General features: G+C 52.6%; 1 protein-coding gene across 1 annotated transcript; it reads left to right on the top strand.

Moving 5' to 3' along the window:
• Nucleotides 1-1,333: 1,333 nt before the first annotated feature.
• B3GNT7 (UDP-GlcNAc:betaGal beta-1,3-N-acetylglucosaminyltransferase 7) lies at nt 1,334-19,545 on the top strand. The gene is made up of 2 exons (XM_054039604.1): nt 1,334-1,482; nt 15,491-19,545. The coding sequence occupies exons 1-2, from the start codon at nt 1,472-1,474 to the stop codon at nt 16,683-16,685; spliced, it is 1,206 nt and encodes a 401-aa protein (XP_053895579.1). The 5' UTR covers nt 1,334-1,471; the 3' UTR covers nt 16,686-19,545.
• Nucleotides 19,546-21,095: the final 1,550 nt, after the last annotated feature.

Raw genomic sequence — 21,095 nt, 5'->3', positions numbered from 1 at the left:
TGCATGCAGTATTCAAGGTGTTGGCTGTACCATGAATTTATATAGTGGCATTATGATATTTTCTGTCTTATTTTCTATCCCTTTCCTAACAGTTTCTAACGTTTAGCCTTTTTGACCACAGCTGTGGATTGAGCAGAAATGTTCAGAGACCTCTCCACGGTGATTCCAAAAATCTCTTTTGTGGGTGGTAATAGCTAATTTAGACCCCAGCATTGTGTATGTATAGCTGGGATTTTTTCCCCCAAAGTGCGTTACTTTGCACTTCTCAGCATTGAATTTCATCTGCCGTTTTGTTACCCAGTCACCCAGGTTTGTGAGATTTCTCTGTAACTCAAGATAGGCTATCGCTAAAGAGAGGCTCAAGCCACAAAATGTTGGTCCAGATCCCAGCTGAGATTTCAGACATCCCCCCAAATTCATGTGTGTTTGGCAGTAGGATTTTGGCTTGGGGCCCCTTCTACTGAGATAACAATGTTGGATTGTTAACTGTATTGAAGTACATCTCTCTGCTATAGGTGGGAAGTTATTTAAGATGCCACCACATTAGACCGTGTTTCCGATGGTGAAAAGATATGGTTGGTTTGACAGCGTGTTAGTCATTCCCCGTCTGAATCTATTTCTGATACAATTGCCGTGTAAGGAAACTGGACACACCGGGAAGATTTTAAGTCTATGCATGATACATTTTAGGATCCCTGGACAATGCCACCATCACTCAGGCCCGGAAGCTGGGCGTTATCGTTGACTCAGACCTCTTCCCTAGATCTTTGCATCCAGGCGGTGTCTAAATCTGGCCCTTTCTTTCTGCACAACGTCTCTAAGGGCTGGTCTACACTAGAAAGTCACTCCAGGGGTGTGGAAAATCCACCCCCTCCCAGAGATGTAGTTAAGCCCTCCTAAGCCCCAGTGTAGACAGCGCTAGGTTGCTGGAAGAATTATTCGGGCGTTGGTGCTGATGGGAGCCCCTCCCAGGAAGTGATCCACTTGGGGACGATGGGCCCCAGCCGTAAGTCTCCCGGCACCCAGCGGGCATTTGCGGCCAGGAAAGCAAAATGGCAGGAGGGCCTGGTGTGAGGAGCTCGTTCCCAGCGACTGAGCGATAACCACCCATGACTCCTGGCCCGTCGCCCTTTGACATGGCGCTGCCCAGGCTGTCGCTGGGACAGGGGGCAGAGCCTGTTGGCGGCCTGGGCCCCGGGGCAGCAGTCCTGCCAGCCCAGCAGCTGAAGAGTTAAAATACCTGCAGCCCAGGCTCCACCTCAGTGAGTGGAGGGGAGGAAAGAGCAGGAGGCCAGTGAGCATAGAGGGCTCTGTGTGCAAGCCGCAGGCAGGGAGGAGGGCAAAGCCAAGCCAGCCAGCCTGCCCTGTGAGCTCCCACAGCAGTGTAGCCCCAGGACGAGGAAGGAGGGAGCCTCTCAGGATCGCAGCCGGCTCCAGCAGCACCGCTAGGTTCTCAGCCTCCGCGCCCAGCATGTTCCAGTGGTGAGTGCGCCAGGGCTTTCTGCGGATCTCCCACGGGGCCGGGGGGGAGCTGGGGGGCAGACCAGCGCCCCCCACTTTTTTCTCTGCTGCTCAGCTGGGCCGATCCGGGCTCTGCCTCGCCCTGCCCTCGCAGCGCTCGGGGCGAAGCGCTTGGAGAGGCGCGTTCCGCCGGGGGTGAGCTCCGGGTACCGGGTTCGGGGGGGGGCCCTCGGGGGGTTCCTGCGCCCCCCCCCCCGCAGGTACAGCGGGGAGCGCGGCCATGCCATGAGTGGCTGCAAAGGGGGCTGGGTGAACATGGGGAGCCAGGCTGGGGGACTCGGCATGTGCTGCTCGCCTGTCCGATCCCCGGGGGCTCGCGTGCGTCTCCCTCGCCTCCATCCCCAGCGCGGCTCGGCTCGGCCCCGAGAGCGAAGCCCCCCAAGGGACCTGGCGGAGCCGGGACTGCTCCCTCTTGGGGACCAAAGCGGGGCTCGGGTTGGGGGGTGTTTGGCTGATCGGTGCCCCTGTGTGCGTCCCCCCGTCCCCCCCCCCGCATCCTAGCAGCCGCCCAAGGGCGCCGTGGAGTTTCCCCGCGGGCTGGCTCTGGGGCTCGGGGGAAGGTAAAGGCACTGGGGGGGGGCAGTGTCCAAACCCAGCCAGCCCCCACCCTGGCTTCCAGCGGCGCCGCAGCAGGCAGCGCTGAAGCGATCCGTTCCCCTCTGGAGGGACTTGGGGGGCACATCTCCCCCCTCCCCCCAGACCAGCCCAGGGCTCGGTTGCTGAGATTTTTTTCCCCTCCTTCGCTGCAAACTGTACCGGCATTCCTGTGGGACCGGGGCGCGGCTCAGCGCGGGACACGGCTGCCCGTTCGAGGAGTTGGGGGGGGGGGGGGATCAACCCGCCCCGCAACAGTGGCAATTAATTGGTTATTCCAGCAGCTCTGTCCGGGGAGGTGCCGGTGCGGGGCCCCCACTAGGACGTAGTTTTCCTGACTTTTTTTTTCCAGCGTCAAATCTCTCTCCCTTCATTTAACCCTAAGGCAGGGACATGTCAGCAGAGAGCCCTGGGTTACCACTAACCGGCTGGCCATCACGGGGCCTGTCGGCAAGTCATTGCCCCTCCTGGCTTCCGCGGAGAGGAAAGGGCATGAAATACCCTCACCTGCCGGGCCAGGAGCCAATGGGACTCGAACTTCTAGTCTGGAACCCTTGGGTTCTAGATCTGATCCCACGAGCTCCCCAGGCCCCAGGTGTGATTGGCTGGGAGATCCTTGTGTTCTCCGGGGCAGAGCCCGCTTGATAACTGAATTTAAACGAGGAATTAAAAAAGAGAGAGATTCCAGTCCAGTCAAAGAGGGATTTCATGGCAATGGAAAGCCTGCCTGTCTCCCCAGAGACTTTATTTTTATGGATGGACTCACTGGGGGGAGAGTTTCCATTCCATACAGGGCCAGCATCCATAATGGGAACTGTTTATTCTTAATTAGGTAATTAGACTGATAAAGGCTTGGACTAGATGCCGAGGTGGCATGACCCACCCAAAGGTGTGTCCTACAAGGTGGGGGAGACCAAAGAAGAGGCAAGTGAGAGCTGAGTTTGGCCAATGTAAAGCACCCCTTCCTGGGGAAGAGTTTGATCTCAGGTGGGTTTCCTACTGGTGTGGCTCCACCGACTTCAGCGAAGCTACTCCTGAATTACAGGGGTATGTGTGAGATCAGAATCCGGCCTCAGGTAACAGCTTTTCCTGCTCTCCCTCCCACTCCCTCAGTGTGTGAGTTTCACCTGCACAAAAACAACCCGGAGTCCGGTGGCATCTTAAAGACTAACAGATTTATTTGGGCATAAGCTTTCGTGGGTAAAAAACTCACTTCTTCAGATGTATGGAGTATAAATTACAGAGAGAGGCATAAATATATATTGGCACATGGAGAAGGGAGTTACCTTACAAGTGGAGAACCAATGTTGAAGGCCAATTTAGTCAGGGTGGATGTGGTCCACTGCCAATAATTGATGTGGAGGTGTCAATACTAAGGGAAGGGAAATTGCTTTTGTAGTGAGCCAGCCACTCCCAGTCCCTATTCAAGCCCCAATCGATGATGTTAAATTTGCAAATGAATTGTAGCTCAGCAGTTTCTCTTTGAAGTCTGTTTTTGAAGTTGTTTTGTTGAAGGATGGTTACTTTTAAATCTGTTATTGAGTGTCCAGGAAGATTGAAGTGTTCCCCTACTGGCTTTTGTACGTTACCATTCCTGATGTCTGATTTGTGTCCATTTATCCTTTTACATACAGACTCTCCGGTTTGACCAATGTACATGGCAGAGGGGCATTGCATTGCTGGCACATGATGGCATATATAACATTAGCAAATGTGCAAGTGAATGGGCCTCTGATGGTGTGGCTGGTGTGGTTGGGTCCTATGATGGTGTCACTAGAGTAGATTTGGGGACAGAGAAGGCAATGGGGTTTGTTACAGGGATTGGTTCTTGGGTTAGTGTTTGTGTGATGTGTAGTTGCTGGTGAGTATTTGCTTCAGGTTGGGGGGCTGTCTGTAACTGAGGATTGGCCTGCCTCTCAAGGCTTGTGAGAGTGGGGGATCGTTTTCCAGGATAGGCTGTAGATCGTTGATAATGCGCTGGAGAGGTTTTAGCTGGAAGCTGTATGTGATGGACAGTGGTGTTCTGTTATTTTCCTTGTTGGGCCTGTCCTGTTGTAGTAGGGTTACCATATTTTGTGCCTCCAAAAGGAGGACACTCCACGGGGCCCCGGCCCCGCCCCCAGCCCCGCCCCCGCCCCGCCCCAACTCCGCCCCTTCCCCAAAGTCTCCGCCCCCTCCCCTGCTTCCCGCGAAAATTTGATTCGCGGGAAGCCTGAAGCAGGTAAGGGGGTGTGTGGGGGGGGAGGAGGCGCAGCCCAGGCTGGCCCCCCGGCGGCTCCAGCCTGGGTCGGCTCCGGCCCTGGGGTGCCGGCCCTGGCCGACCACCCCCGGCCCGCCCAGAACTGCCGGCCCCTGGGCCCCCGGCCGAGCACCCCCGGCCCGGCCCCCGGGTCCCCGGCCCAGCAGCCCTGGCCCGCCCAGCAGCCCCGGGCCCCTGGCCCACCCAGCACCGCCGGTCCCCGGCGGCCCGGCACCGCCAGTCCCCGGTGGCTCGGCGCACCCCCCGGTGGCCCGGCGCACTCCCCGGCCACCCAGCACCGCCGGCCCGGCGCACTCCCCGGCCACCCGGCACCGCCAGCCCCCAGCGGCCCGGCGCACCCCCCGGCGGCCCGGCGCACCCCCCGGCACCGCCGGTCCCCGGCGGCCCAGCACACCCCCCGGCGGCCCGGCGCACTCCCCGGCCGCCCGGCACCGGCGGCCTGGCGCACTCCCCAGCCACCCGGCACTGGCGGCCCGGCGCCCCCCCCCGGCACCGCCGGTCCCCGGCGGCCCGGTGCACCCCACACTCCCCGGCCGCCCGGCGCACCGCTGGTCCCCGCCGGCCCGGCGCACCCCCCGGCCACCCGGCACCGCCGGCTCGGCGCACCCGCCGGCCCCGGGCCAGCCCCTGGCCCAGGATTTTCCCGGACATGTTCGGCTTTTTGGGATTTCCCCCCGGACGGGGATTTGAGTCCCAAAAAGCCGGACGTGTCCGGGAAAATCCGGACGTATGGTAACCCTATGTTGTAGGTGATTTCTGGGTATCCGTCTCACTCTGTCAATCTGTTTCCTCACTTCCCCAGGTGGGTATTGTAGTTTTAAGAATGCTTGATAGAGATCTTGTAGGTGTTTGTCTCTGTCTGAGGGATTGGAGCAAATGCAGTTGTATCTTAAGGCTTGGCTGTAGACAATGTATCGTGTGATGTGTCCTGGATGGAAGCTGGAGGCATGTAGGTAAGTATAGTGGTCAGTAGGTTTCTGGTATAGGGTGGTGTTTATGTGACCATCACTTATTTGCACTGAAGTGTCCAGGAAGTGGATCTCTTGTATGGACTGGTCCAGGCTGAGGTTGATGGTGGGGTGGAAATTGTTGAAATCCAGGTGGAATTCTTCAAGAGCTTCCTTCCAGATGACGAAGATTTCATCAATGTAGCGTAAGTGGAAGAGGGGCGTTGGGGATGAAAGCTGAGGAAGCGTTGTTCTAAGTCAGCCATAAAAATGTTGGCATACTGTGGGGCCATGCAGGTACCTATAGCAGTGCTGCTGACTTGAAGGTATCTGTCCCCAAATCTGAAATGGTTGTGGGTGAGGACAAAGTTCAGCCACCAGATGTGCCGTGGCTACATCAGGGATACTGTTCCTGACAGCTTATAGTTCATCCTCATGTGGAATATTGGTATAAAGTGCTTCTACATCCATGGTGGCCAGGATGGTGTTTTCAGAAAGATCACCAATGCATTGTAGTTTCCTCAGGAAGTCGGTGGTGTCTCGAAGATAGCGAGGAGTGCCGGTAGCATAGGGTCTGAGGAGAGAGTCCAAATAAGCAGATAATCCTGCTGTAAGAGTGCCAATGCCTGAGATGATGGGGCGTCCAGGGTTTCCAGGTTTATGGATCTTGGGTAGCAGATAGAATACCCCTGGTTGGGGCTTTAGAGGTGTGTCTGTGTAGATTTGTTCCCGTGCTGTAGCAGGGAGTTTCTTGAGCAGATGGTGTCGTTTCTTTTGGTACTCCTTAGTGGGATCGGAGGATAGTGGCCTGTAGAATGTGGTGTTGGAGAGTTGTCTGGCAGCCTCCAGTTCATAATCCGACCTGTTCATGATGACTGCAGCACCTCCTTTGTCAGCCCTTTTGATTATAATGTCAGAGTTGTTTCTGAGGCTGTGGATGGCGTTGCGTTCTGTACAGCTGAACGCCCCACCATTTCAGGCCCAATCCTCACTTACAGACAGCCCCCCAACCTGAAGCAAATACTTACCATCAACTACACATCACACCACAGAAACACTAACCCAGGAACCAATCCCCAACAAACCACGTTGCCTTCTCTGCCCCCATATCTACTCTAGCGACACCATCATATGACCCAGCCACACCATCAGAGGCTCATTCACTTGCATATCTACTAATGTGATACGTGCCATCATGTGCCAGCAATGCCCCTCTGCCATGTACATTGGCCAAACCGGACAGTCTCTGCTTAAAAAGATAAATGGACACAAATCAGACATCAGGAATGGTACCATACAAAAGCCAGTAGGAGAACACTTCAATCTTCCCGGACAGTCAATAACAGATTTAAAAGTAGCCATCCTTCAACAAAACAACTTCAAAAACAGACTTCAAAGAGAAACTGCTGAGCTACAATTCATTTACAAACAACACCATCAATTGGAGCTTGAATAGGGACTGGGAGTGGCTTGCTCACTACAAAAGCAATTTCCCCACCCTTGGTATTGACACCTCCACATCAATTATTGGCAGTGGACCACATCCACCCTGTCTAAATTGGTCTTCAAAATTGGTTCTCCACTTATGAGATAACACCCTTCTCCATGTGCCAATATATATTTATGCCTCTCTCTGTAATTTTCACTCCATGCATCTGAGGAAGTGGGTTTTTTACCCACGAAAGCTTATGCCCAAATAAATCTGTTAGTCTTTAAGGTGCCACCGGACCCCTCGTTATTTTTGTGGATACAGACTAACACGGCTACCCCCTGATACTTGTCACCTGCGCAGATTCTCATAGTTTGTGGGCCAGCTTCCAAAAGGACGTAGAGGAGGGGGTAAGTCACACATCAATGAGCAGGGGAGAGTTTAAGGGAATGCACTTCGGTGTTATTTGCGGCCAGTAGAAGTTAACACGGAGAGTCTCTAGTTAAGCGTTACCCAGTAGCCTCCCTCTGGGACCATTGTTTCCTTTACGTGCCCGTCCCTCCCCATAAAAGCAGATGGGAGAAAATTCTGGGTGATCTCTGCAGGGAAAGGACTGTGGCATGAGTCTGGAACCCCGGGTTTAGGAATGTTCAAAACCAAGGTTTGCTTCAGGCCTAGCTCCAATCGCTAGTGATTATTTCTACCCTGTGGTGAGGTGGGTGGAAGGAGCTCCCAGTCTAGGGGCCTAATGCTGCACTCCCTGCTCAGTCTAATGCCCATTGAGTTCACTGAGAGTTTTGCCTGGCTAAGGACTGCAGGATTGGATCCTTGGTCTGGACAGATTGGTACGGATACACTCACAGCAATTCATACCAGCTGAGGATCTGCCCCCAGTCCGTCTGTTTTGCCTCTCACCTAGGTAAGTTTCACACTTGTAACTCCTTTGGCTCTAACAACGAGGAGTCCTTGAGGCATCTTAGAGACTAACAAATTTATTTGGGCATAAGCTTTCGTGGGCTACAGCCCACTTCTTCAGATGCCTGGAGTGGAAAATACAGTAGACAGGTATAAATATACAGCACATGAAAAGATGGGAGTTGCCTTACTAAGTGGGGGGTCAGTGCTAATGAGGCCAATTCAATCAAGGTGGACGTGGCCCATTCCCAACAGTTGACAAGAAGGGGTAAATATCAACAGAGGGAAAATTACTTTTACTAGTGACCCAGCCACTCCCAGTCTTTATTCAGAGGTAGATAAATATTCCAATACCCTCACAGTTCATACAGTCTCAGATAAATGTATACATATAAAATATACATACAATATCTATCCACCTTCCCATAACTGTTTATTTCCATACTCTTAGCTGTAACCAGAGCTATTGCGAGGTTTTTTACATTATTAATAGATAGAACTAAGTTATAGATGCTTATAAATGACCAGCTTTGGGGTTTTCATTAGTTAAAAAACAGTTTGATTGTAAATCTTCAGGTTTTGCATACAGTTAAGTGCCATTTAATTAAAAAAAAAACCTAAGAATTATTTACAAAATCTGGCATTATTGTTTGATATAGTGACAGGTCCCTTATAAAATCTGTCTGGCCTGACAAGCATTTCATAAAGTTTATTGAGGGTAGGAGGAAGCACAAGAAAATTGGGAACTCTGCAGATCATACCTAACGTGCAGAGGAAGATGGAGCGTCGTCAAATTTCTATTGGGCAAAGAGAGTCAAGGGACATTATAGAAAGCATGATCTCTGCACTGAGCAATGGGAATCCAGAGGCCTTATAGAGCATCTAATCTCTGCAGTAACCCTATATAATTTATAAAAACAAAGACATTCTCACAGCAAAAATGTTAACGAAGTTCAGGTTATTCCCATGGAGTGTCACAGCCAGTGTTGCCACCTCTCGGGATTTTATCCCATAGCGATATTGGATGTTTTACTGAAAGCCCCAGCTCCTGGAGATAAGTGATGACACGTGAATTGCAGCTTTAATTTAAAAAGTACATTTCTAGCCCATGGCTGTGGAGAAAAGCTTGGAACTGGGACCTGCGTGCTCCCTAGAGGCTCAAACCGGGAGGCCAAGAAAAGGTACCCAAAATTGATTTTTTAAAAAAGCTCATGATTTTTAAGCCAATCTTGCGATTTTGAGAGGCCTGATATGTGATTTTTGTATGCAGTGTGTTGAAGCCATGTTGGTCCCAAGATATCAGAAAGACAAGCTGGGAGAAGTAAGATCTTTTATTGGACCAACTTCTGTTGGTGAGAGAGACCAGCTTTCGAGCTATCTACACACACTACAGCCTACATCAGTACAAGTTATGTCACTCAGGGGTGTGAATAAGCCACCCCTCTGAGCGATATAAGTTACACTGACCTAAGCGCCAGTGTGGACCGTGCTATGTCCGGCCAACAGAGCTACTGCCACCGTTCACTCACAGGTGTTGGGTTTTTTTTACCATTTTCCTGTATGAGTTGATTCGAGAGCGTAGTGATTTGTCTGGTTTCACTCGCATACCTGTTATTGGAGGATTGAGTGCACTGGATGAGGTACATCACATGTTGTGATAGGCACGTGTAGGACCCATGGATCTAGACAGGTGTGTTGTGGGGGAGTATTCATCAATGCAGCAGTGGAGATAGGTCTGCAGGCTTTGCATCTGTTGTTCTGGCAGGGTCTGGTGCCACTTCGAGTTAGTGTGTCCTGGTCTGTGGGGAATTAGCTGCTGCTGAGCTTGGAGAGACTGGGGGGTTGCTTGAAGGGCAGAATTGGGGGTTCAGGGAAGATTTCTTTCAGAATAGGATCCCCATCAAGTATGGGGTGTAGTTGTTTGATGATACCCCGTATCGATTCCAGTGGGGGGTGGCAGATCTTGCAATCTTTGAACACTTTGGGGGCAGCGATACTGAATTTCCCTCAACCAGCCAATAATTACACACGAAATAGGCCCTACCCAGGAACAGGCCCCTCCTTTGACCAATTACTTTGAAATTTTCCAGACGAATTCTCACATACCGTGAAATAATCACGGCAATGCTTTTCCTGCTTTATACGGGCCACGAATCAGACACTGCTGTGGTTCGTACGTTCGAAATCCCATAGCTACCGCTTATGAGATAGCTTGCTTGTGATCGTAACTCCGGAGCTACTACTGAGTAGTCAAAGAATTTCCTTCTTGCTGCCGTTTTTCCCCCTGCAACTTTAAGGAAATGCCCTCACTGGCGATCCTGCCACAAAATCCATTGTGAAACTCAAAGAGCGCAGAGGAACCCTGGAAAACGTTGTCTCCCAAACCACAGGCTGCTACTGCTTGAGCTAACGAAGCCCCCTTGTTCCAGGTTACAGCCTAGCCGGATACCTAGGTTTTCCCTATGCTGCAGCCAGCCACCAGACGGCAAACTGCTCGTGGGCTGGGTTTGCGAAGGCCACGCAGGCCGCTGGGTGGCTCTTCTCTGTTTGTAGCATGATATCTTTCGAACGGCGCACCTGATCCGTTCAAAATGTCAGGGAATGTTCTAGGCATCCCAGGTCAGAATCCTATTGATTTTGGGGGGAAATCAGAAAAAAATGAAAGGGGAAAAACGTGAAACATGTGAGCCCCCTGCTATCTGATTAGCACAGCCATAGAGAGGTGGGGCACAAACACGCCTGCTGTGGAGAGGAGAATGGAGGATCTTGGCCTGGGGGGAGGTGGAATGAAGGGCACACAAAAGCGTGTCTGTGTGTGTGTGGATTTTGGAGGGTGCTGGTATAGGGGAGGATGGAATGGGGGGCACACAGAGGAGGGGGGAGTTGTCCCTGACAAAGAGGGGGTTGGGCGGGTGGTACAGAGGCAGCTTGTGGGGTGCAGGACGCAAGGAGCCCCTGGTCTGTGAGGTGAACTTGGCCTACACCAGCTACCAAGTGTGCGACCTGCTAGTAACCGCTTGCAGTTAGACACAATGGCTAATAGTTTTGGCTATAATGATGTTCTTCAAACATGGGTGGCGCGTGAGTTTCCAAGAAGATTTTAACGATGTGCCAAATTGCCAGGGAGTCGCAACCAGCTTCAGAGCTAGCGGGACCCCAAGGGCCTAGAACCAAACCAGCATTTCCAGCCCGGGGCCGCTTTTAAAACGATCTGTTACCCGGAATGAATGTGAAACGTGGCAGCAATGTTCGCCTTCGCCTTCAGCAGTCACCTGCCTAGTCGCAGCTCAAACAAACCAATTCTGCCAAGCCGAGTTCCGGGGGTGAGGGATAAAAGTCAGCATGGAGGGTTGTCATGCCATAATGCAAGAGCGATGGAGAAGCAGATTGGGATATTGGGGGCCTCAAGCAGAACCTTTGTAGCATCCCAGAAATGCAATATTGCATTAGCGCAGAGAGAGGCAAGAACCCTGAAAGCGAGGATGAGCAGGGCAGGGACTTGAAGGAGTGGGGAGCAGTGATGTCAGGTTGACAGGCCAGGAAGAGACCTGGTCTTGGATAGAGCCTCATGGGTCCCCCACAGAAGGTGGGAAAGGGTCTGCCAAAAAAGCATCTGGTGCAGTGACCAGAGGCAGAGGAGGGAGGAGGACCACAGAGGATGGTATTTGAAAGGCCAAGAGAAGAACCAATGTCAAGGAGGAGGATGTGATCGGCAGAGAGGGGACGAGGACGGAGGAGGCCGAGGCTGCTGGAGACCAAGTGGGAACAGTCTCAGTGGGGTGGAGAGGATGGAAGCTGGACTTAGGGAGGGGAGGTCCAGGCCGGCGCTGGATGAGAGGGCCGTGAGGCAGCAGCAGTAGATGTTGTGTTAGATGAACTTAGTGATGAGAAACGTGGGTAGCGGGTGGAGCCCCCCTTTGGGGAGCCTAGCCCCCAATTTCACCCCTTCCGCCTGCCCCCCAGCAGCTGGAGCCCCAAGACTCCCTCTCCCCTCATCTCCCCCCCCCCCCAGCCACAAGCCCCCCACCTGGAGAAGCCCCGAGCGCCCCCCCGGCCAGAGGAGCCCCGGGCTGGCTGAAGCCCCGCGACACCTCCCCCCCTCTCACACACCTGCCCGGAGGAGCCCCGGGCTGGCTGAAGCCCCAACCCCACCCCTCCCCCGCAACCACCTTGCCCGGAGGAGCCCCAGGTCAGCCGCAGCCGCAGCCTCCCCTCTCCTCCTTAGGCCCAAGCTAGCCCGGGAAAGCGTCTCTTCCAAGACGCTTTTGATATGCTCCATGCAGGTTCCGGGGTGGCTGAGGAGGTGGTATTTGCTACTCAGCTTCCTGGGTTCCTCAGTAATCTCCTTGGAGTCGAGGGAGCTTACTGAGGAACCCAGGAAGCTGAATAGCACATACTGCCTCCTCAGCCGCCCCAGAACATGTATGGGGCATAATAAAGCAAAATCTTTGCCCCCAAGTCCCATAACTTGCGGGGTCTGGCGGCTGCAGCAGCCTCCCCTGGCCTATTATACCCGTCACCCATGATGAGAAGGGAGATGGGGCAGCAACTGGGAGGCCGGGGGGAGGCGGGGAAGTCAGCTTTTGAAGGGACATGGAGGAGGTGAGCAGGAGGCGGCCGAGGAGGGGGAGGGAAAAGGGGAGAGATGGAGAGCAGGGGAGAAACCTCGGTGTGGGAAGAGGGAAAGTGTTAGAGGGGGTGGAATGGGGTGGGGGGTAGTGCAGCGGATCTCACTGATCTTCTCTTGGGAAGAATTAGCCTGCATTGGGTGGAGGGGGGGAAATGCGGGCTCGTGTGACCCAGAGGGGGCTCTGGGCGAGGTTACCAGCCGTATAGGATGCACTGTCTCTGGGAAACGTTTTCCAGAGCAGCAGCTACTTCCCAGGGGATCCCATCAGCACCGCACGCTGCCTGTGCGTCAAGCTCGATGAACTCAACAGCCCCGATGCCACATCCCTTCCCTGCCCCCATCCACCAGGCGAGCCTCCGCCACTGCCAGCTCTGCTCGGCATCTCACAAACTGCCTTGTCTTTGGAGAAGGTGATGGGGTCCTGCTGGGCAAACAGGTCATTGGCTGGGGGAGAAGCCCTGACATGCACGGGACTGTGGGGCTGGAGGAAATTGGAGCAGATGTGAGAGCAGGAGCAACAGGGCCAAAGCTGGTTTGGGAGCTACAAAGCAATGCAAATAACCACAGTTGGGTCCTGTCCTCAGCACAAACAACATAAGAACGGCCACACTGGTCAGACCAAAGGTCCATCCAGCCCAGTGTCCTGTCTTCCGACAGTGGCCAATGCCAGGTGCCCCAGAGGGAGTGAACCTAACAGGCAATGATTAAGTGCTCTCTCTCCTGCCACCCTCTGACAAACAGAGGCGAGGGACACCATTCCTTACCCATCCTGGCTAATAGCCATTAATGGACTTAACCTCCATGAATTTATCTAGTTCTCTTTTAAACCCTGTGATAGTCCTAGCCTTCACAACCTCCTCAGGCAAGGAGTTCCACAGGTTGACTGTGCGCTGTGTGAAGAAGAACTTCCTTTTATTTGTTTTAAACCTGCCGCCCATTAATTTCATTTCGTGGCCCCTCAATCTTATATTATGGGAACAAGTAAATAACTTTTCCTTATTCACTTTCTCCACACACTCATGATTTTATATACCTCTATCATGTCCCCCCTTAGTCTCCTCTTTTCCAAGCTGAAAAGTCCTAGCCTCTTTATTATCTCCACATATGGGACCCGTTCCAAACCCCTAATCATTTTAGTTGCCCTTTTCTCAACTTTTTCTAATGCCAGTATATCTTTTTTGAGATGAGGAGACCACATCTGTACACAGTATTCAAGCTGTGGGCGTACCATGGATTTATATAAGGGCAATAAGAAATTCTCTGTCTTATTCTCTATCCCTTTTTTAATGATTCCTAACATCCTGTTTGTTTTTTGACTGCCACTGCACACTGCGTTGACGTCTTCAGTAAACTATCCACGATGACTCCAAGATCTCTTTCCTGATTAGCTGTAGCTAAATTAGCCCCCATCACATTGTATGTATAGTTGGGGTTGGCGGCGCTTAGGACTTTCCCCCGAGGGAGTGGGAGGAGTGGGGACACAGCGCGCTCAGGGGAGGAGGCGGAGAAGGGGGTGGAATGGGGGCGGGGTGAAGGCGGTGCAGGAGCGGGAAGAGGCGGGGGGGCAGGCGAGCATCCACCAGGCAGAGGGGAAATCGGCCCCATAGGGGCGAGTGATGGGCGAGCGAGTGGGGGGTGAAGAGCCAGCGGTAGGCCTGGGGATGAGGAAGGGCGTGGTGGGCGGGGCCCGAGCGGGGAGGGAGCGGGGCCTGGGGCAGAGTGGGGGCGGAGCCAGGAAGGAGTGGGGGCGGACGGTGGGCAGGGCTGATGGCACCCCAATGTGTCCCGATATTTTACTGTTGTGATCTGGTCACCCTAGTTGTTATGTCAGGGAGAAATTACAAGGAGCATGTGACGGCGGGAGGGGTTTAACATGCAGTGTTTTGAGAGTGCAAATGTTGAAGACTGAGAAAAATTTGCCCCAAAAGTTTGAAAACAAATGTTGGTGAGAGCCATTCAAATAATGACCTAGAGCATCTTCCTACCCTCCATATGAATGTGAAAGTAAATCATATGTACCGAGACTTGGGCATAAAACCCACTTTTTTCCCATGAAAAATGTTGGTTCACGTTTTTAAGTTGAAAAGTTTCCCTTCTTTCCCCAAAGGGAGTTCAGAATTGTTTCAAAACGGATATTTTTGTTGAAATCGCCATTTTAAAAGGAAATGACAATTTTCATTTCATTTCAACTTAAAATATAGGGGTGAGGGCAAAATATGGAGGCGAGGGTGGGGTTGGTTCCTTTTCCCCCTTCTGTTTAAAAAAGACCTAAACAACATTTTAAGTGGAAATGGAATCCGATCTTTCAAATTGACAGTTCGACATAAAATATCGTTCTGATTTGCTTCCCCTCACCCCAAAAAACCACAAATGTGAAACAAAATGACATTTTAAGGCACTTGGAAGTGAACATTGATTTTAATATTTATGGTAGAAAAATAGAAAATTTTCACTAGAACTGACACTGCAAAAAAATTCAGTTTTGATGAAACCCTATATGTCAGCAAGAAAACTTTCTGCCCACACTGTTTTAATGATTGTCGTTTTGTGTCTGATATTTACATGCTGAGAATTTGTAAACTGGCTAAAACTTCTTAAATGAATAGACAAAAAACTTCAATTGGCTTTACACATACCCTGGAGTGGGTCTGCCTTTCCTGCCTCTCCTTTAACCTATCCTAGATAAATTCATGGAGGATAGGTCCATCAATGGCTATTAGCCAGGATGGGCAGGGATGGTGTCCCTAGCCTCTGTTTGCCAGAAGCTGGGAATGGGTGACAGGGGATAGATCACTTGATGATTCCCTGTTCTGTTCATTCCCTCTGGGGCACCTGGCATTGCCCACTGTCGGAAGACAGGACACTGGGCTAGATGGACTATTGGCCTGACCCAGTATGTCCATTCTTATGTTCTCTCTGTTTGTCATGCTCAGTGTCCTTCTCTTATGTAATAACCATTGTCTGGCATTTGCATTGCAGTGTCTCTCTGATTGTAAGAATAAAAGATTCTCGCACAGAGTGGGCTGACCCCTGAGATTCTACCCCAGCTGAGTATCAGAGGGGTAGCCGTGTTAGTCTGAATCTGTAAAAAGCAACAGAGGGTCCTGTGGCACCTTTGAGACTAACAAAAGTACTGGGAGCATAAGCTTTCGTGGGTAAGAACCTTGCCTTAACCATACATCTTGTCTCTTTAGGAAGAAGACAATCTACAAAAGTGCCTGCCTGTCCTTTGTGCTGGTGATCATGGTGACGGTGCTGCAGAGGGGGATGACTCCTAGCCATTTCATTCAGGGCCAGCAGCAGAAAGAATTGCACCAAGAGCCCGTGAAAGCTCAGAAGAGAGATGGCAGCTTCTCCAAGACCGGCAACTTCTGGAAGAGCAAGAAGGAGAAGACCCCCCTGGAGGCGGAGGGAGTCACTGAGAACCAGGTGAAATCCTGGGACGTCACCACTATCAATTGCACGGCCAACCAGAACATCAGCAAGTTGGACTGGTTCAAGGGGCTGGAACCCAACTTTCGGCAGTTCCTGCTTTACCGGCACTGTAGGTACTTCCCCATGCTGATCAACCACCCGGAGAAGTGCAGGGGTGACATTTACCTGCTGATTGTGGTCAAGTCCATCATCACGCAGCACGACCGGCGGGAGGCCATCCGAAGGACCTGGGGCCAGGAGAAAGAGGTGGATGGGAAAAAGATCAGGACTCTCTTTCTGCTGGGCACGGCCGCCAAAGAAGAAGAGAGGGCCAACTACCAGAAGCTGCTGGATTATGAGAACCACATCTATGGGGATATCCTACAATGGGATTTCCTGGACAGTTTCTTCAACCTCACCCTCAAGGAGGTCCATTTCCTAAAGTGGCTCAACATCTACTGCGACAGCGTTCGCTTCATCTTCAAGGGGGATGACGACGTCTTCGTCAGCCCCAACAACATCCTGGAGTTCCTGGACAACAAGAAGGAAGAAGACCTGTTTGTGGGGGACGTTCTGTACAAAGCCAGGCCGATCCGGAAGAAAGAGAACAAGTACTACATCCCCAGCGCCCTCTACAACAAGAACAGCTACCCACCCTATGCGGGTGGTGGAGGTTTCCTCATGGATGGGCCCCTGGCCATAAAGCTCCACAAGACCTCGGAGACCTTGGAGCTGTACCCCATCGATGACGTCTTCCTGGGGATGTGCCTGGAGGTCCTCAAGGTGGCGCCAGTCAGACACGAGGGCTTCAAGACCTTCGGCATTGTGAAGAACAAGAACAGCAAGATGAACAAGGAGCCGTGTTTCTACCGGAGCATGATGGTGGTTCACAAACTGTTGCCCCTGGAGCTGCTCCAGATGTGGAACCTGGTCCACAGTAACTTAACCTGCTCCAGAAAGCTCAACGTCCTTTAGCATGTGGCTTCCTTGAGGAGCTGTGGCAGGAAGGGTTGGAGCATCTAGAACCTTGTCTTGGGGGGCGAGGGGAAAGAACCTAGAACCAGATGAAGGCAACAAACTATTCTGGGACTACTCCAGAGCCTTCCCTTCCGGCGACGAGAGGAGAGAGACTGTGGTCGGGGGGAGGGAAGGTTTCTAATGGGGTATTTCTGTACTGTACTGCGTTTTTTTTTTATCCCCAACTGGGTTGGGGGTTGCTAAAAAAGAAAAAGGAGGATAAGAGAAAAGAGAGAGAGAACAAGGATCATCTTGGGGAAAACTTCTGGGTGCTACATTTCAGGAAAGATGTGGACAAATTGGGGAAAGTCCAGAGAAGAGCAATAAAAATGATAAAAGGTCTAGAAAACATGACCTAGGAGGGAAGATTGAAAAAATTGGGTTGGTTTAGTCTGGAGAAGAGAAGACTGAGAGGGGACATGATAAGTTTTCAAGTACATAAAAGTTTGTTACAAGGAGGAGGGAGAAAAATTGTTCTCATTAACCTCTGAGGATAGGACCAGAAGCAATGGGCTTAAATTGCAGCAAGAGCGGCTTAGGTTGGACATTAGGAAAAAACTTCCTGTCATGTGATTAAGCACTGGAATAAACTGCCCAGGGAGGCTGTGGAATCTCCATCCTTGGAGATTTTTAAGAGCAGGTTGAACAAACACCTGTCAGGGATGGTCTAGATAATACTTAGTCCTGCCCTGAGTGCTGGGAACTGGACTAGATGACCTCTCGAGGTCTCTTCCTGTCCTATGACTCTGACTGACTGGCACATGCCCTGCTCCACAGTGTCCCTGTGTCATTCTCGCCTCCTCTTGCCTGGGAGCCCCTGAACAGAGGAATGCGCCTGGTGTGAATTCCTCAGGGATTTCTCTCTCCTAGGGGGAAGGGGAGGAGGGATTGCAAATTTCAAAACAAGCACACAGTGAATCTCAATTCGGTCTGGCCAGTGCAGCCTCCCCAGAGCAGTCACACGCTGCCCCAGATCAATAGGCTGCAGCACCCCCATTCTAATGGCTTCATTTGCCTATGGCTCATCAACCGCCTTGGACAAGTACCCTTCTAATGCCGGTGCCTGCTGGTCACTCCGTTGTCTCTCCAGCCAAAGGCGGCACGGCCTGGAGTCATTTACAAGTGATTCTCCCTCCTCCCCCTATGGGTTGCCAATTTTGGTTGGCTGTATTCCTGAAGGTTTCATCACCTCACATAATCTTCAATTCCTGGAGACTCCAGGCCCTGGGAGACACGACCCTCCCTCCAGCTGGTCATGGTGCCACCCACGACCTTTGTGGTGCTAGTTCCACAGAGGATTTTCATTTCCCTCCCTGTGCCAGCGACTGTGGCCCAGAGACTTCTCTGAGGACACTGCCAGCTGCCTGACAATGGCACGGCTCTGGGGGAAACTCTGTAGCCAGGGCAGGAGGCCATTTTGTGGCTGGGTCGGGCCTAGCAGCAGCCATGTCACCACAGCAACGGGTGCTAGGCTTCTCTCCCACCTGAGCAGAGGGCAGGCTGGCGTCAGGGCTGGATGTCTACAGCCCCCACCCCTGGCCCTTAGTGGAGAGAGGGAATGGGACATTCTGTTCTAATTAGAAGTCAACATTGGGGTTAACCCCAGTGCCAGGAAAACCTGCCTTGAAAGGTCCATCGGTAACACTCCAGCAGGCAGCGTGGCCCCAGAAAAAGCAACATCCATGGTGCAGGAATACACATGACCATGCACTCCCACCCGTTACACCTGCAAAGACACAGCTGTATACCTGCAGACACGGGTGCACAGATGTGTCCATGCACAGCCCCACGGTGAGATGCATCTCTGCACACATGCGCAGGCCCGGTTCACAGGCGTGCACATGCCCAACCACACAGTCAGGTACACACCGGCGTGTTCATGCACATACACGGGCCAGAGCAAAGCCGCCGGAGTGAGCACAGCATGTTGCTACATAGACACAACGGTACATACGGTGGTGTGCACCGAGACATGGGTGGGTGCACACACAGCCACCCGTCTCTCCCTGGTGCCAGCCATTGAAAGGAAAGCACTCCTACTACCTCAACGGTCCCCCTGTGCAGCACCTTTTGAATGTGTCCTGGAAACGTGCCGGTTTCATTCTCGCCAAGGCTGTGCATTCCCCACATTAGAAAACAAACAAGAAAGGGGGAAAGCCAGCCAAAAACGCCAACCTCATGCCAGGTCTTGCCACTTACCCTTGGCCTGTGCCCACCTTTTGCTCAAATGCCTTGCACATTTGGAAGCGGGGGGACGGCACGCGGGAAATCCAGCGCTGTTGAGTTCAGAACCAGGCGGCCAGGCAGACAGTCTGCTAGGGTTCAGGTCCGGAAAAGTTTGTGTTTTACTTAGTTACTGTGAACTTTTATTTAAGGTGGGTTTTTTTGGTGGCAGGGGAGGATGGAAAAGGAAAGGGGCTGGAAATGGACAACCTCCTCCTCTCCCCCAAAAAACCGTGCAAGTTCCACTCCCACACTGTCCCCGTCCCGTGTGCAAACGCACTGCGTGTCTGACGGGACTGCAGTGTCGCTCCCACCCTCTCTGCTTCTCCCTGCAGAATCCAGAGGCCTCCTTTTCTGAACGAACGTACACAGGGGCACTCTCACTATACGTGTCTGGGTAATGTATGTCGGGGTCCAGTAGCTCTGTATGTCTATTTATAGGGTATACCGTAGACAGTGATATAGCATGCGCATGTGTAAGGAGAGTATTGACTGGGTACGTGAACATCTCAAGGCTGCTTTTTGCCGTGGTGGGAGCTGTACAGACAAATATGGTAGGTTTGAGGACTTTTAGTTTCTAAATAAAGATTTTTTTAAAACATCGCCTCGAGTAATTCCTAGCAGCTGGGGCTGCTGCGGGGTCAGCGGTCGCCCATGGATGTGTCTCAAGGGAAAGATCATTTTGCCTAGCGTTGACCTTTGACTTGGCGGCCTGCAGATTTGATCGATGACCTCTGATTTGACCTATGATCTTGGCATCACAGTGTTTTGGCCCAGCCCAAGATAGCCCCACTCCCTGATGGTTGCCTCTCTCCAGCCTGTGCTGTAGCTGCTGCATTTGTGCAGCTATTCAGGGACGCAGCAGCTAGTATCTACGCCACAACGGCCACCTGAAGCAGGGGTTCTCCAACTTCATTGGGCCGCGACCCCATTCTGACAACCGTTCCTACATGACACCCCCCCCAGGGAGGGGACGGCGGAGCCCGATCCCTGCCGCCCCCGGGTGGGGGGAGCTCGGGCTTCAGCTTCAGCCCCGAGTCCCAGCAAGTCTAATGCTGGCCCCGGTGACCTGGGTCGTGACCCACTTGGGGGTCCCGACCCATAGTTTGAGAACCACGGCTCACACTCTGCACCTCTCACTGTTGATTTCTAGAGCGAGAGACTGGCCCAGGCCAGAGGGCCCTGAACCACACACCGGCTAGTGTTCTGGCCCAGCACAAGCTGCTAGGCTGGGATTCGGGGCAGGGGCACCATGGAGTACACGCACCATCACTGGGAGCAGCTTTCTGGCTGCCACACTAGCGCCACCTAGTGGTGCCAGGCTTGTCCCTTGAGCAGGGCAAAGTGCTGGGAAAGGGGCATTGGGCCTGTGCATTTTGTGCTCTCTCTCCCTGGCACTTACCAACACAGCCCCAGCCATGTGACCAGCATGTGGTCTTATCTCCTGCTGGCCCCCCAGCTGTGTGCTGTGCTGCAGCCATTTGCTGTGGGGTGTGGCAGAGGAAGGGGGGTAGCATTTCTCTGAATTCTTTCCCTCTGCCAGGGGCAATGCTCTTCGGATGCCTTAGTTCAAAAGCCCACGATTGTAGCTGTCTGACCGCTTGGGGCTTTTTGCTAGCTCGCCTGGCCTGAGACACAGCAAGGCACCTGCCCGAGCGCCTATGAATTTCTCAACTCCTGCATGGGTCAGCAGCTGGGTCAGTTTCCTTGGCCCCATCATGGTTTGTCAAGGCAGCCGCCCCTTCATGTCCGGTGGGTGATCACAGAACAGGCCACTTCCCCAGAGGCAAATGCAACCAAATTGCTGGACTGTTTGGCTCATGGCGTAATAGTTTAATGATGCTCATGGTGGTAGGACTTGGTGCATTGCCCCATATACACATTTTCCACCACTTGAGTTACCGCCCTGCTGTTCGGCCCTCGCTAGACCCCTGAACTGTGTTCCACGCTGCCAGGCAGGCATGTGTATTGCACAGTGTTCCTCGTGGAGCCAGACAGCCGCTTGTGCGGCTGAATTTGCCCGCCTTTCTGAGATTGTAAAAGGGCTTTGCACCTCCACTGTTTATGTAAAGCCCTTGTGAAAACAAGCACAATGGAACTGACTGGCTGAGGCATGGCAGTATGGCCTACTGGTTAGAGCCGGCA

The sequence above is a fragment of the Malaclemys terrapin genome, chromosome 9 (assembly GCF_027887155.1).
Source record: "Malaclemys terrapin pileata isolate rMalTer1 chromosome 9, rMalTer1.hap1, whole genome shotgun sequence".
Taxonomy (NCBI): Eukaryota; Metazoa; Chordata; order Testudines; family Emydidae; genus Malaclemys; species Malaclemys terrapin.
Note: the sequence above shows the minus strand (reverse complement) of the source record. Positions and strands in the feature narration are given on the sequence as shown.